Consider the following 15,320-nt stretch of genomic DNA (forward strand, 5'->3'; position numbering starts at 1 on the left):
CCCTCCCAAGGACGTCCTGTGCGCCGGCGCTGCGTCCCGAGCAGCGCAGACACGTGCAGGAGGTGGTCTTGAGAGAGACCACGGCCTTTTCTAGAACACACACTGAGGCGTCCACAGAGCACAGTCTGCTATTCCTCTCTGCCTCCCTGCAGTTCAACACGCTTAAGCAGAGTTAAAACCGGCTGGAAGAGACGGCGTCCACTTGAAAACCACGCAGGCGTGGAGCGCGGGGCCTGAACTCGTCCTTTCCCTCGACGAGACCGCTGCAAGGAGCGGCATTCAAGCCCAGTCCACAGGGATTCTGGGCAAGTCTGGGTTGAGCTCTGCAAAACGCGCGTGAGCAAAATACGTGCTAAGTCTTTGGCAAGCCCCAGGAAAAACAGTTCCACCCAGAAGGAAAACAAGTGAAACAATGACTGAAATCACAGCCCTCCAATATTCTGTTTACATTCTCCTGCAGTCCATTTACGGGCTGCATATCGAGATAACTGGAGCTCCTGAACGGCAATAGAAGAGGTGAATAAAGGCTGAAGGAAAAGGGAAATAAAGAGAATGTACAAATATTGAAAAAATAATAATAGCTGAGTGTACAGGGCTGTGTCGTTCAAAGCAGTAGCCACTAGCCACATGTGGCGACTGAAAGTTAATTTAACTAAAATTAAATACAATAAAAAATTCAGTTCCTCAGACACACTGGCCACATTTCAGGTGCTCAACAGCCCCACGTGGCCAGCCAGCACTGTGTCAGAAACAGAATTACGGATGGCTCCCATCCTCACAAAAAATCCTACCGGAGAGACCAGGTAACCGGGACCTTAAGGGGTGACATGGCTGGACACCTGTATCCACCGACTTACCCACGGTTAACTGAGGGCTGATCAGGTGCCACACGAGCTGTGCTGACAGCCTGCTATTGCGCTGGGAAGACAGAGGTGAAGGGCGCCATATCTGGCCTCAAAGACTTCCCAGGTTGCTAAGGGGACACAATCCAGGTGGCTCAGTGGTAAAGCATCCGCCTGCCAGTGCAGGAGACCCAGGTTCAATCCTCGGGGCAGGAAGATCCCCCGGAGAAGGAAAGGGCAACCCACTCCAGTACTCTTGCCTGGGAAATCCCATGGACAGTCCATGGGGCTGAAAAAGAGCTGGGCACGACTTACGACTAAACAACAACAACGACTGAGTTTGCAAGGTAAGCGTTACATACAGGTGAAAACGATCGAGGCAACAGCAGAAGCAGTGCAGGAAGCGTGCCCAGCTTCACTGCACCACGGGGTCCACGAGGAACGCACGCAGCATCAACCCAGAACGCTCTACACGACCCACAGACAGTCACTGCAATTCACCCACCTGCCTCCGCAAAGGCTGTAATTCAACAATTAGATTTCAAACAAAAGAAACAGGTAGAACACAGTATGTAAAAATCCCAAATACAGAACGATATATTGCACTTGAAACAGACAGTCACTCCTTCATATCTGCGGGAGACCCTGGTTCCAGGATCCCTGTGGACACCAAAATCTGTGGAAGTTCAAGTCCCTTATAAAAAATGGAACAGAATTTGCATACAACATCCACATCCTCTGTATCCTTTAAATCATCTCTACTTACAATGCCTAATACGCCGTAAGCATGAAGCTCACAGTTACAAACACAATGTAAATACCGTGCAAATAGTTGCCAGCTGTGCAGCAAAATCAAGTTTTGCTTTTTGGAACTTTCTGGAATTTTTTTGTCCTGAATATTTTCCATCTGAGATTGGCCAAACCAGTCAATGTGGAACCTGCGGATATGAAGAGTAAACTGTTTGAAACCACAGAAATAAGGGCGTTGTGTGAGGCTAACCGCCATCATGATGATTAATGTAAACTTCATTAAATAGTCACAATTTTCATAGGTTTGTTGTTGTTGTTTAGTTGCTAAATCATGTCTGACTCTTTGTAACCTCATGGACTACAGCATGCCAGGCCTCCCTGTCCTTCACTATCTCCCAGAGCTGGCTCAAACTCATGTCCGTTGGGTGGAAGATGCCATCCAATTATTTCATCTTCTGTCGCCCCCTTCTCCTCCTGCCCTTAATCTTTCCCAGCATCAGGGTCTTTTCCAATGAGTCAGTTCTTCGCATCAGGTGGCCAAAGTATTGGAGTTTCAGCTTCCATAGGTTTGGGACCCTAAAAACAAGCAGATACTGAAAGTAGGTGGCAAATACCAAAATGTAAGTTTTTCAGTATCTCCTAGAAGTTTTTCTCTTCTTTTCAGTAATGAAAGATACAGTAGTGCTATTGAAGAGGTACCACCACTGGTGTCCATCTCCAGATGAGGGCTCTGAGCAAGCTAGAAGAACAAGAAAATCTTATTTCTCATTTCTCACCTCCCTTCGATTCCTCAGTCCTGACTCAAGATCCTATGAGCTGCAAAGGGACCAGGTCAGTTGCAGACTCTGACAACAAACAGGACGGAAGACAAAAGGATGAAGGAGCAAACAGCATTCTAGCTTCTTCCACAGATTAAAAGGCTGTGTCTTTCATGAGAGAAATGATGGAATCAGAGGAAATTCTGTGGTCCAGTCCTTCACCTCTCTGCCACCCTGCTCCAAAGCCAACGCGCTCACTCCGGGGTCCACACGTGGTGTTATCAGGGCATAAACTTTCTGCAGGAATTCCCCCCTCCGCTGCCACACTGCTATCAAACTCACTTTCTCTGAGCCTCAATTTTCTCTTCTGGGAAAAGAGGCAAATCATACCTGCCTCACATGACTGCCTCTGATACTAACGTAGGGAGCATGATTAGAGTAGGGTCTCATCAAATGTCTAACCAGTCTAAAGAAAGGACTAAGAACCTCACCGCAGCTCCTCAGGTTGTTCTCTAAACCAGAAGATGGTCACTCCTCTCGGGTTCCAGGGCATGATGGGATGACCTCAGTGTAGAACACAGCAGCGTGCTCTTAGACCCCCACGTGCAGAGGTGGTCCCATGGGAGCCAGGCTGGGCCGAGCTGCTCCCCTAATAGTGGGCGGTCCCAGTGACCACGTGCCAGCTTCGCTCCAGCCTTTCCGAGGCCCAGGAGCTTCTAGGCAGCCCCCTTCTCGGATTACTGCAACCACGCAGAGAGGAGCAGGAGATACACATGGTGACCGCCCAGCTGAGCTCTCTGCCAATAGCCAGCATCCACTGCCACCCCTGGGCACCAGCAAGGACAAGCTTTCAGCCCATTTCAGCCCTGCATGGTGCAGCCTCAGCGGACATCACCTGGAGCAGAAGATCTGCCCAGCTGAGCCCAGTCCACCCACAAAATATTGAGATAATAACTGTTAGGTCACTAAGTTTGGGGGACACTTCGTCATACAGCAAGAAAGTCTCAAAAACAATCAGAAATACAAAGTGACACAACGGCCCCCACGTGGAAACATCCTGAATGTCCATCGACAGATGCATGGATAAAGACGTGGTACACATACGCAATGGAATAGTCTCAGCCATGAAAAAGAAATGATGCCGTTTGCAGCAACATGAACGGTCCCAGAAATCTTCATACGGACTGAAGTCAGTCAGACAAAGACAAATAACATATAATATTACTTACACGTGGAATCTGTATTTTCAATGACATAAATGAACTTATTTACAAAACAGAAAACAGATTCACAGATTTCAAACGTAAGACTTATGATTACCAAAGGGAAAATTGGGGCGGGGTGATAAACTCGATAAACTAGGAGGTTGGGATTATCAAACACACACTATTACAGATGAAAGAGATAATCAAAAAGGACCTATTGGAGAGCACAGGGAATGCTGCTCAATACTCTGTAACAACCTATAGGGGAAAAAAGAGTCTGAAAAGGAATGGATACATGTGTATGCACAGCTGATTCACTGTACACCTGATTTCCCATACACCTGCAACTAACACAACATGGTAAATCAACTGTACTCCAAGAAAATTTTTTTAGAAATAAGTGACTTTTAAAAAATATCTAATCAGACCCAACTCCCTAAAAACATATTTAACAAACACTCCAGAAACATGCTGTGAGCCTTCAAGAAGCAAGTTCAGAAGGTATGCCCTTATTCCATCGCGGAGTTTGAAACTCTGCTTTGTAAACTGCGCTTAGAACGCACCTATGGTGGCTGTCCCCAGCAAAACCTCTTGCCTGCTTTTTGTGACAAAAATGTGTGACCCACGTGATCCCCTCCTTAGGCACGAGCCCTGTTTCTCAGTGCGTTTGAGTTCTGTCTGTAATCAAACCCACTTCCAAAGTCCCAAGGAGATCCTTGTGTTTGTCTCACGGCGGGGCTGTGTCACACTGGCGTGTGTACACAAGTGTCTCCCTTCCGTGGAGAGTCCAGAGAGCAAGGGAGGCGTGGACTTCACCTTGGGGGTCCCTCCCCTGCCACCAGGACATGTCGGGGGGAGCCTGGCATACGGCAGACACCCAAGAGCTGTTTGTTGAACAGGCCTTTGCAAGATCTAACCCATCCCTGAATGACAGAACCCTGGGTGAGCTGTACTGTGGCAACTTCAAGGGTGACCACGCTCGGGGTAAAAGTCAACTGTCTGCACTCGGTCTCCAGGCTTGGTGAACAGATGCCACTGCATCAAGTCCGCAGCGCCATCCCACTGACACGGGAAGTACTGTCCCCTCGGCGACGGGTCACAGACAGAGGAACCACCTCACGCAGGAAAGAGACACCAGCTCGGCCGGCACCGTGGCTGCTGGCGAAGGCAGGCGGGTCACAGCGCCGCTCTGAAAGCAGGGACCTCCGTGTGTCTTCAGGGCAGGGCAGGAGCCTCCTTGACGTTATCTATAATCTTGCTACAAATCCTGCGATGTCCCATTTCGTGGCTGTAGAAATCGATCCTGTGTCCAGGCGGGCTATTCCTCAGGCCAGCCACAGCGCGGGGGCCGCAGGTGGAGAGATGCTCGCAGAGTTACGTCTGTGCCGGGCAGGTGGAGAGGCCGCCGTGAAATTCTCAGAGTGACGGCCCCACAGCCCCAGGGCTGGGAGCCGGGAAGTCACTCCGCCCACCTCTCCAGAGCGCTCCCCACATGCAGGTGGCAGAGGAACTCCCGGGAGGCTACTTACAGCCTGCGCCGCTAGAAGCCCGTGGCCCACGCAGCAAAAGACGACTTCTGCATCCTCCAACTTTCCCAGCACAACCAAACCCGTTCGCCGTGTCTCTGCTTCCTATTGTTTCCTCTGATAAGCAGGGCCCCAGTGAACAATTAGAGCTTTCAATAAATAATCTCTAAGCACATTCATTTGATTGACTGTTATTTGATACAGCAGTTAGTTTCAATGGGGCAGTTAATATTGATCACATAAAGTACTCCAGACAAACATGAAACAGTTCCAGAACTCCATGGATTATTACCCTTTATCTGCCAGTCATCTGGGTTACTTGTAATGGTCACGGAATTTAAAATCAATAATAACAATTAGTGTTCTGTACACCAAAACGGATGGATCATGGGAAATGGGTTTTCCTAGAAGATCAAAGGTAAGATGGGCCTGTCACTTGGAAGGCGGCTCTCTGGATTTCCAGGCCACACGTGGCATGGTACATCCAGCCAAGCCTTCAGCTCAGGCAGCAAGTGAGAGACAGCACTGGATTTAGGAGATGTGATCATAAAACGCAGGTGAAACCCCTGACAGTCTTAATCCAAAAGGATGAAGCGTAAAAGATAGAAGTGATCAAGACGAGTGCTAACAAACGTGGTAAAATTAATGGGACTGGCAATATACTTCCTCTGAGAGATGCTTCTCGCTACCTTTTCCCGATTCCGATTCACAGGCATTAATCGAGATTTTTTTTTTTTTAATAAAATGGCAACAACGGTATTTTAACTCCACGGCCCCACCACTGTAATGTCTGGATAATTAAAATGCAGAGCAACAGAGAAATGTTTCATTGTTAAACTGTAACCAGCACACTATGTGAAATCATCCATCCCAAAGACTTGTTTTTCATCAATTATTTGTTATTTATCTGATGTAAATATAAGAAGGACTAATTAAAACGTATGCCTTTTTATACAGCTTCTTGTCATTAAAGCCAATGAAAGCATTCTGAGGACCATAATGAAATAATTATGTTTGCCTTTAAGAATTCTCTTCAATAACACATGGCAGTACTGAGCTAAATTAAAACATTAGGAACTAAATTTCGCTTGCCTTCCATTTCCATTTTAGTTAATTACAGCCCCAAGCTTTCCAATAGGCCAGACCCTAAAAAATCTTTTGAAGCTGAAACAGCCTTTTTGTAATCACGAACTTAAATGACAAGACAAAGGTACTGTAGCCCCAAAAGCTTTAACATTTTTGAGACAAGGGATTTATTACCGAGGTCTTCATTCACTCTGAAAATTAGAGAAGTATTAGGATAAGAGTGATTCAAATCTTCATTTTCCAGTTAGCTGATGCACTCATCTTATCTGGTCTTATCTGCATCATTTCTACCACAGTATTCCAAATTTAGCTATTTTTTGATAACATTTAATCTGTGACCAGTATTAACTGATCAATATCAACAACCACAGCAAAAACATACAAAAACATATCACTATATCTGAGTAACATTAGGAGAATAACTCCTTGTTCAATGCTAACACCTTAAAAAAAAAAAGCGTAATCTTTAACAGTAGACTATGATGGCATGAACTTGAAAAAAATCAAATAGGATCCTTTCATTAGAATTTGACCTTCTCCAAACTTCCATTGCAGACACTAATAAAGGCAAACAACAGTAAAAAAAAAAAAAAAAAAAAAGAAGAAGAAAAAAATTTTTTTAAATTTTAACCTAGTTTAGGAGAAAAGGACGAAGGAAAGAGGAGAGGAAAAACTGCCAGGTGGCTTCAGGGCTTTAACCTGCTGTCAGATGATGCCGATGGGGGTGGGAACTTGGAGTTTAGAAAAGTAAACAGGAGTCCCAGGGATTAACTCTGACAATGTGAACTCCCGCCCATTTGGTTCTACGTGGGGAGCTGGCAGGATTCACGGGGGATAATATTTGGTGCCTGCTGGATAGACCGTCTTAGGAGACATCAGAGGGAAACTGTTGACAGCTGCGAAACAAACATCCAGCACATGACAACCTAAAATTGCGATTATAATCGCAGAGTCTGCTCTTACTGAGCCCCCTCCCCTGCCAGCCATTCCTTGTTCTGTTCCGAGAAACCTCCCTTGGGGAAGGAGAGACACTGTCTCCCAGGTTCAGCCCTGTGCAATCAGCTCCCCGCCCCCAGCCGGCCTGCTCCCCTCCATCCCGGGAGTCTGTGCCCCGACGGAGGAAACGCTCCTCCGGGCGGGGTCCCCCCTGACGTCAGTTCCTGTTATCCCGCCTTACCGTGCTGGGGACCAGCAGTCTTATCTTACTGAAAGGCCCCCTCCCGGCTCCCCACCCTGCCAGGCCAGAGAAAAAGCCAGTCAGCGGTTCCACTGCCTGCTTGAATTCCCACCTAGGCAGCTCTGGGAGCTCCACAAATAACAGAATACCCTACCTGCTCAGGCACCCTCCACTGCTGTCTGAGTGGAGAGAACTTTTTGCAACTTCTATTTTTTATTCATTAGAAGGGGTTCAGGGGTTGGGATGGGGCGGGAATCGTGCTTCTTAATGATGAAGGAAGGAGGCAGGAAGGAACAGAGGAGCGTCCAGGGCTACGTACTGAGTGATGAGGCTGTTATTAGATCTTACAGATGGGCAGGCTATCTCATCTCCTATTTAACAAGAGGTGCTTAGGCCAAGCCACTTACAGACAGGATGCGGATAAATCTGAAACCGGAGTTAACTCTCCTCTCTCCATCGCCTCCAACGTCAACTTTTTAAGAAGACGCTGGCTAAGAACTGTTACAGCTTTATACACAGGGATTTAGCGTGTAATTCCACTCCTCCGGCACACGCAGGCATGCACGCACACACACACTTGAGGCATCAGAACCTCGGTCATAGTACTTAAATCCATATTGCAAGGGACGCCTTCTATTTACAGATCTATGCTTTGCCACAGAAGGAAAGTACTTAAATCCATATTGCAAGGGATGCCTTCTATTTACAGATCTATGCTTTGCCACAGAAGGAAAGTACTTAAATCCATATTGCAAGGGACGCCTTCTATTTACAGATCTACACTTCGCCACAGAAGGAACTCATGTTCAGAAGAACAACCCAGAAGCACGGGCGATCTACCCTTATAATGGAAAAATTAAGCTGTGAGTGAAAGCTGCAGTTACCCTGACCATAGGATCCAAACAAAGGCTTTCTGTGCTGCTCCTGGGTTCAAGGGGCAGCGCTGGGAGATGTCGTAATGCTGGAATATCTGGCATAGTTCTGTGACTTCTGTGGGAATTGTGGCAAGCATATTTGAAAGTGGGTTATCCTAGAAAAGCTGAGATGTATGATAGCCATAGCTACCCTGTAGTTTGAAAGGCAAGATTCCACATTAATATCTTTTAGAAAGATTTTCAGCCAAGATTTTTCTGATTAACTTTCATAAAAAAAAAAAAACTCCCATTCCTGAAATAATCTATTTAATTGATAGTTAACTGAATTTATATGAGAACATTTAAAGTATAAAAATGTCATTTAAGGATAAATTTATTGGCACTTATATGTAACTCAAATCCTATGGAAGATTCTTTTTAAGATGCCCTAAAATGAACACTGCATTTACTATTTCGTAAATGCTATTGGACTCGAAGGGTTTTCTGTTTTGCAATGTGCTTTTACATCTTCATCTTCTCTCAGTAACTTCTTAGTTAAAAAATCCCCAGCCTTTAAAAAACTGTTTTCATTTTAAAGATTATAAACTCCTGGAGAGCAGAATTTATAATCTTCATCATCTACCATGTGTTTCTCTTCTGAGATTATCTATTGATTACATTCCACAAGAAGGTACAAAGGAGAAAACAGTAAGGTTCTCTTTCCTACTTAGCCATCTCAGGGGCTTAACATGTTGAAGGGAAATTATAAGAACCTGATATCCAGAAGAACTTTCTTTTCTGCTTTAAAGCAAAGTTCATGATGATACTAACTGGTTATACATGGTCAGAGCCAGGCCTCAAAAGTGAGGAGAAAAACTTCTGATTCAGGTCACCTAACCTATCAAAAATTGCCGTTCTGATCATTTATCTACTAAGAAAAAAAAAAAGGAAGACCTGTGTGGGTGTGAGGGCTTTGCATCAGGGCTGCGAAGTCCAACGCTGCCCGGCATTTTCCCATCCATTCCACAGCCCAGGTTTAAGGGACACGCACATCTACTTCTGGCGTTTCCACCTACTTTTTAGAATCTCCCCTTTTCTGGTAATAAGTTATTTATTCATTTTTTTTCCCCAGGTTGCACATCAGTGCCTCCCTACCAGAAGTGCCGAATTATCTGGATACTGACAAAATTTTAGTATTGCTTTCTTCCTACCGGGAAGGAAAAGTTAGTGAATCTTCCACTTGTTTTCGGACGGACCTATCCTGCACTCCCTGAGATATAAGCAGAATTCCCTTTTCTTCTCTCCTTTCTGATGGTGTTGGTAACCACTGTTACATGGCCAAGAAGCAGAAAAGTATGTCCTACTTTAGAAAAACAATTAAGCCTTTTCACCGAAATATTTATTCAAAACCCCATTCAATTCATACGGTGGCTGTCAGCCTTTATTTAGTCTCTCTTTCAGAGGGTATCTTTGATTTTGCCACTTTGACCCCAATTTATATCTCACTAGGAGAGGATTTAGATACTGTTTAATACTGAAAATTCAGGTCCCGGCACTTGGGGAAGGGTACTTTTTTCCTTCTTTCATTGTACAATGATAGCTTGTTTTTTAAAAACAGATGATTTCCCCTTGTTGGGAAAAAAAAAAAATCTTTTTCTCCTTTGTTTTTTGATGTGTTGAGTAGGGAGAAGACAAGGAAAGGGGCCAAGAAGTTGTCACACTCATGATTTCACCGAAAGCAACGGCTATATTTAGACCGCAAATATTAGGATTTATCCTATGCCCACTGAGCAATTAATGCTGAAAACATCTGGAGCAGCCTAAACCCAAGATAATCCAGAAGGCATCTGAATAGAAACTTAGTGACTCCCAACACCTCCAGGGGCAGTCTTAAATCGTATTATTCATACCACATGCCCTCAGTAACGCGCTACTCCTGACTTTGAATTTTTAGAAGCAATTCACAGGCCCTACTCCAACCGACAGCTGGTTGGCATATCACTTTCCTGTCTTTAAAATTAAAAAGGAAAATAAAAAGAATATTCTAACACCTTTTAAGGAATGCTTCTGGTATGGTTTACATTCAAAGGGTTTACTCTAATTACTACACACACACAAACTCATGCCATAAAAATAAAATAAAAAATAGGGATCTCAGAGTAGAAAACAGTTTGGGTTAGGATTTCGTACTATTTTTCCCCTTCTTGCCCACTGCTTCCTCTCTGTTAAGAGCACAAACAGATCTGCTTCTTGTCAAAGCAGTCATTAAGTAAAATGGAAAAGGTTGCGGGTTTTTTGTTTGTTTGTTTGTTTGTACTTACACAAACGGAGCCCTAATATGCTTTTACTTCAAAAGCCCTAACTGGCTGTGCCACCCTGAGCCAAACACTGCGTGGCAGAGCTTTGTTAGAACTTTTATTTATGCTAAAAAAAATGCAATCACTTGAAGAGCTAAACTGAACCATCAAAAGCCCTCCAACTCTGCAGGGGCGTAAGTGATATTTACATTCTATTCATGTAACCTGGAGTGGGGGGTGGGAGGTTGAAACCCTTGTGAAACTGACCACAGCAAGCAGTAATTGCCCTGCTTACAAAAATAAAGACACTGAAATTTTTGAAATCCCTTTGTCAGATGCCTTTATTTACTTTTTTGAAGGCAAGTTTCTTTGATTAGCTGAACTTTGCTGTTATCAACACTTCTCGCTTATCGGCTGGCCCTAGGTGAATGACACATTCACCACTCGCTCTCCCCAGATAAGGCAAATCCCTTGTTTAACTTGTTCAAGAACAAACAAAGCTTTTCCCCCCAACTCCTGCAACTTAATAGGCACTTTTGGAGGGTTAATTACAAAAGGAAGAATGTCTACTTGTAAAACCTCTATTAGGTCTAATAGCTTGACGCCAGGATCCCAGCATTCTTTTTTCCTTCCTTAAAAAACGTTTCATTAAAACTTTCTCTCATAAGAAAAAGTTCTGAGACCGCTCCAGTTCCCTGGATTCCAAATGAAACTGTTCATACTGTTTTAATTGCTACAGAGGGGTCTAAAAGATCCCTTAGTAGGTTGGAAAATTATTTTGTAACAGTTTCTTTGAACTCTTCAGAAAGAAAACAGGCAGCAGGAAAGTAAAGTCATTTCAAGAGCAGCTAACTGAGGGCACCTTCTGAGAAAGATATATATATATATATATATATATATATATATATATATATATATATTCTTTTTTTTATCCTGGTTATGGCTCTACAAAATATTAAGTCAGACAGCCAGACTGTTGGCATCAAATGGTTATTGATTTTTCAGCTACAGACCTGTTGATTTCCTGGCCCTGGAAGCAAGTCTTTATTCTTAAGAAAAAGTTTCAGAAGAGGGCGGTTTAAATCTTGTCATTGTCCTCTCTTCCTCTCCTTTTTCTTCCCTTTCTTTAGATAAGCCATCATGTTATTAGGAAAACTCAATTTCTTCCAGTTAAACTTTGACCTCTTTGAAAACAAAGATTTAAAATGTCATTTTCAGGCTAATGCTCCAATGAATTGTCAAATAAAGTACTAAAAACATTTTGATAGATAGCCGAGCCATTTATCTAAATCACTGTCAGGGCAGCAATGCTTCCCGCAGGCTCCCACTGCCGACACCCGAAAGTGGGGTTTTCTGGGACTGCTGCTCATTTCTCAAGCCTGCAGCCAGGCTACTGTTGACCAGTGTGGGCCTCGGCACCCCGTCAGCATCAGATAACCAAATAGTCAATATTTTTTTAAAAAACTGGGCTACTCCACTTATGTTTCCCTTCCTTGAACCAACGTCCAGGTTCCCGGCTGAATTGCAAGATATGGAAATAATGGATGGCTCAGCCCAAGGGGTGTTCGTTGCCAGTAGTTTTCTAGCAAAACAGCAAGTTCTTAGAGCAACAAAGTGACTAGGAAAGGTGGCAGCAGGGTCAATGCTAAGAAATATTGCCTTTTTCCTCCGCAAGAAAAACATTGGAGGCAGCAGTTTTAACTGGTGGTTTGTGAACTTCAGGAGCAGCAGACACCTCAATGAGGCCAAATTCCTCTCGAGGAAGATGTCATATTTTAATTACTTTGGATTGTTGAAACACACAAGAGGGGTGAGATAGATATATATATAGATATATGTATATACACATAGCCAGCAGTTAATCCAAAGAACAGCAAAGTGAAATTCCTCTCTGCATACATCTTAGTAAAAACTGTACAAATGTGTCAAACTGCCTCACTTGAAGAATGTTTCAAAGTCCTGTGGTCACCCTCTACTTTTCCCCTCTCAGCGCGTGCACATTTTTTTAAAAAAACTATTTTCAAGGCACGGTAGGGTCGGTAAGGAGAGGAGCAGGAGTCTGGAGGGGTTGTTTGGGAAGAAAACATCTAACAGGAAATTTTCAGCAGACGGAATCAATATGCACACCAGCATAGCACACCCTTTCAGCATTAAATCATTAAATCCTTTGTCTGGCTAGCAGTGCAGTTTGTTTCCAGTGTCTTTATTGCATGCAAGAGAGACAATTCATTTTTTTTTTTTTTTCTGGGTAGAAGAAGGGAAAAAATAAACCTACATTGAGCAGTGTGCCGATGCTGCCATTCGGCTTGGGTCAATCCACTGAAGCATGCTTTGAGAGCCTTCTCCTGGAGCATGCACGAAGACGGGCTCGCAGTGTAGAAATCCAGGATTCGCCCAGGACTCACTGCCAGGACATCCATACAGTCAAACATGATCTCCCCTGCACCGAATGTCTGCAAAAGTGCTTATCCTCTAGGTGTGGAGGCAAATGGCATAGAAAAGTCCACCCAACTCCATCAAACTCTGCCCCCTTTTTGGCACGTAGGCTGTTGGTCTTTTTCCCAGCCTCGAATCATGAATTATGACAGACAAGCCAGCTAAAAGCCTGTAATTGATCCAAATGATCATTTACCATTTTCCAGGCTTGCTCGGCCAATCCAGCCGGGGCGGGGGGTTCCCAGAAAGATCCCAAGTTCTCCTTCCAAGCGGACGCCTGCAAAAAGCCTTCGGAATGCGGTGCGGCTCCTACCCGGACGGTGCCCAGACCAGCCCTGCCCGGCTCGCGCGCGTCCTCGGCATCCGCGTCCTCGGGCGGCTCGCGCGGGGACTCTGGTCCCCCCTTTGGCAAAGAATAGACCCTCCTGCCTCTGAACAGCTCACTTCCTACTACTTCTGTCACACAGAATGAAAGATTGAATTGCCTAATATATGCGAGTGAACTTTCGGTGAACCCTTCCCGGGCTGCTAACCTTCAAATGACCCAGCGAGTCTGACATCACCAGCTCCCAGGATTCTCACAGAGTCGAGCACTCCCAGCAGCCCCGCCGCGCGGGCGGCCCGCGGCCCGGGCGCGCGCTCCTCCCGCCCCGCGCCTCCGCTCCGAGCGCGCGGGGCCGGGGCCGGGGCCGCCGGAGGAACGCGCGGGGCCGGGGCCGCGGGGAGGAGCGCGCGGGGCCCCGGGGAGGAGCGCGCGGGGCGGGAGCCGCGGGGAGGAGCGCGCGCGCGGGACCCCGGGTCCCCCGGGGGGAGCGCGCGCAGACCGGGAGACACGGGGAGCACGCGGGGCCGCGAGCAGCCGCCGGAACCTGGACGCCGCTCAGGGCCCGCCGCCCGCCGGCGCCGGCCCTTTGCGCCCTGGTTGTCCCCGGCTCCGCTTCGCTTCGCGCCCCCCCCCACCCCCCCTCGCCCGCCCCCGGCCCAGCCTTGACATTCCTCGGTGCGCCTGTCTGTCTGGTAAATGCCTCGTAACGTGAGTGTTTTTCCACTCCTGCAAAAGCACCGCAAGCCCTAAACTGGAGCACGAAGAGGAGCCGCCCCTCGGGGAAGCAAGCGGGGCGTTCAGAAACTTTCCATTTGGTAGTCTTTTCCTCTCTGTCCCTTCCGGGCCGAAGGGGACTGCATTGGCTCGGAAGTGAAATTCTGGATTCATTTGTTTCTTAAAAATTACCCTGAATCAACACGCAGCATATGAAGGAGTCGAGAATGAGTTCCTCCCACCCCAAACACGCTCAATCACGCAGATATGCAGGGTTTCATAAAACACAGTGATCAAGAGCGCGCATGCGGGAGTCAGACAGAACAAGGTTCCAACCCAGCTCAACCTCTGAGCAGCTGTGTGACCTGGGACAAAGATCTAACCTCCCAGGGCCTCAGCTTGCCCATCTGTAAAATGGGAATATAGGACTGCGGACCCCAGTGGGTCGCTGTGAGGACAGAGAGAAACGGCGCTTGCATGGCCCTCAGCACGCATCTCAGGACAATCAGCGGTGACTCTTCCCCGGTAGGCTGAGGGCCCGCTGCTCAGAATCAGGACTAGAGCCCAGCTCCCCGGAACCCCAGGCCTGAATGAAAATTACTTTTCTGCTCTGGAACAGCGCATGGGCGACCCCGGTCACCATAGCCGCCACTCCTGACCCCTTTCCCTCACTCCCACCACCGACTAGCTAAATGCAGGTTTTGAGAACTGATTATATCAGTTTTCTATTTCCAAGGGCCACTTTTTACCCCTCCTAGCCCCTCCAAACTTGGCTATTTATTAGAAGATAGTCATTTTAAGAAAACGGATTTTTTTTTTTTTTTTTTTTTTACATCTCCCACACTGACCGGAGGAAGGAGAAGCTTTTCAGCCATCACCGAGGAGAAGGACAAACACGGTGTTTACAAATACACCCAGGCAGAGAGCTGTTAAAGGGAGAGCCAGTCCACCCTGCAGCCATTTTGCACAACTTGCTTAAAGGATGCAAGGGTACATCAAAGAAAAGCAGCTCCGGGAGGGATTAAAACACCCTTCGTGATCCAGTGCCCCTGCTCTCCGGACTGCGGATTCCTCACCCCGCAGGGCTGGCGAGTGGGCGGGCAGGGGGCGGCTTCCTCGCCCCTCCCAGGGAAGGGAGGCTGCCTCTCCTCTCTGCGCGGGCTGGAATGCGCACTGGCATCCAGGCCTTTAAAAAGCCTGCCGGGCACCCACCCCGCGCCGCTGGGCTAGGACCGTTGTTAAGTGGCACTCATGGCGTAACCTGAAAACTATGCATTGCGCACACTTACCAAGTCAGACCCTTTTAGGAAGGTACATTTGGACAGTGTTCAGCCCAGCAAGCTCACTTCT

General features: G+C 46.5%; 1 protein-coding gene across 4 annotated transcripts in view; it reads right to left on the minus strand.

Annotated features, from left to right (window-relative positions):
- RARB (retinoic acid receptor beta) overlaps window positions 1–15,320 on the minus strand; it is a 568,127-nt gene that overhangs the window by 168,304 nt on the left and 384,503 nt on the right. Inside the window, exon 1 of one of the 4 annotated variants that reach the window (XM_065947412.1) lies at window positions 13,465–13,607. The exons of 1 other annotated variant lie outside the window; for it this stretch is intronic. Coding sequence is in view for 1 of the 3 variants with exons in the window: in XM_065947409.1 (XP_065803481.1) it covers window positions 12,771–12,927 (157 nt within the window). In the remaining 2 variants the exon portion in view is untranslated. 2 more of the 4 variants (XM_065947409.1, XM_065947410.1) reach the window with 2 other exon arrangements.

This window comes from Muntiacus reevesi, chromosome 10 (assembly GCF_963930625.1).
Source record: "Muntiacus reevesi chromosome 10, mMunRee1.1, whole genome shotgun sequence".
Lineage (NCBI taxonomy): Eukaryota > Metazoa > Chordata > Mammalia > Artiodactyla > Cervidae > Muntiacus > Muntiacus reevesi.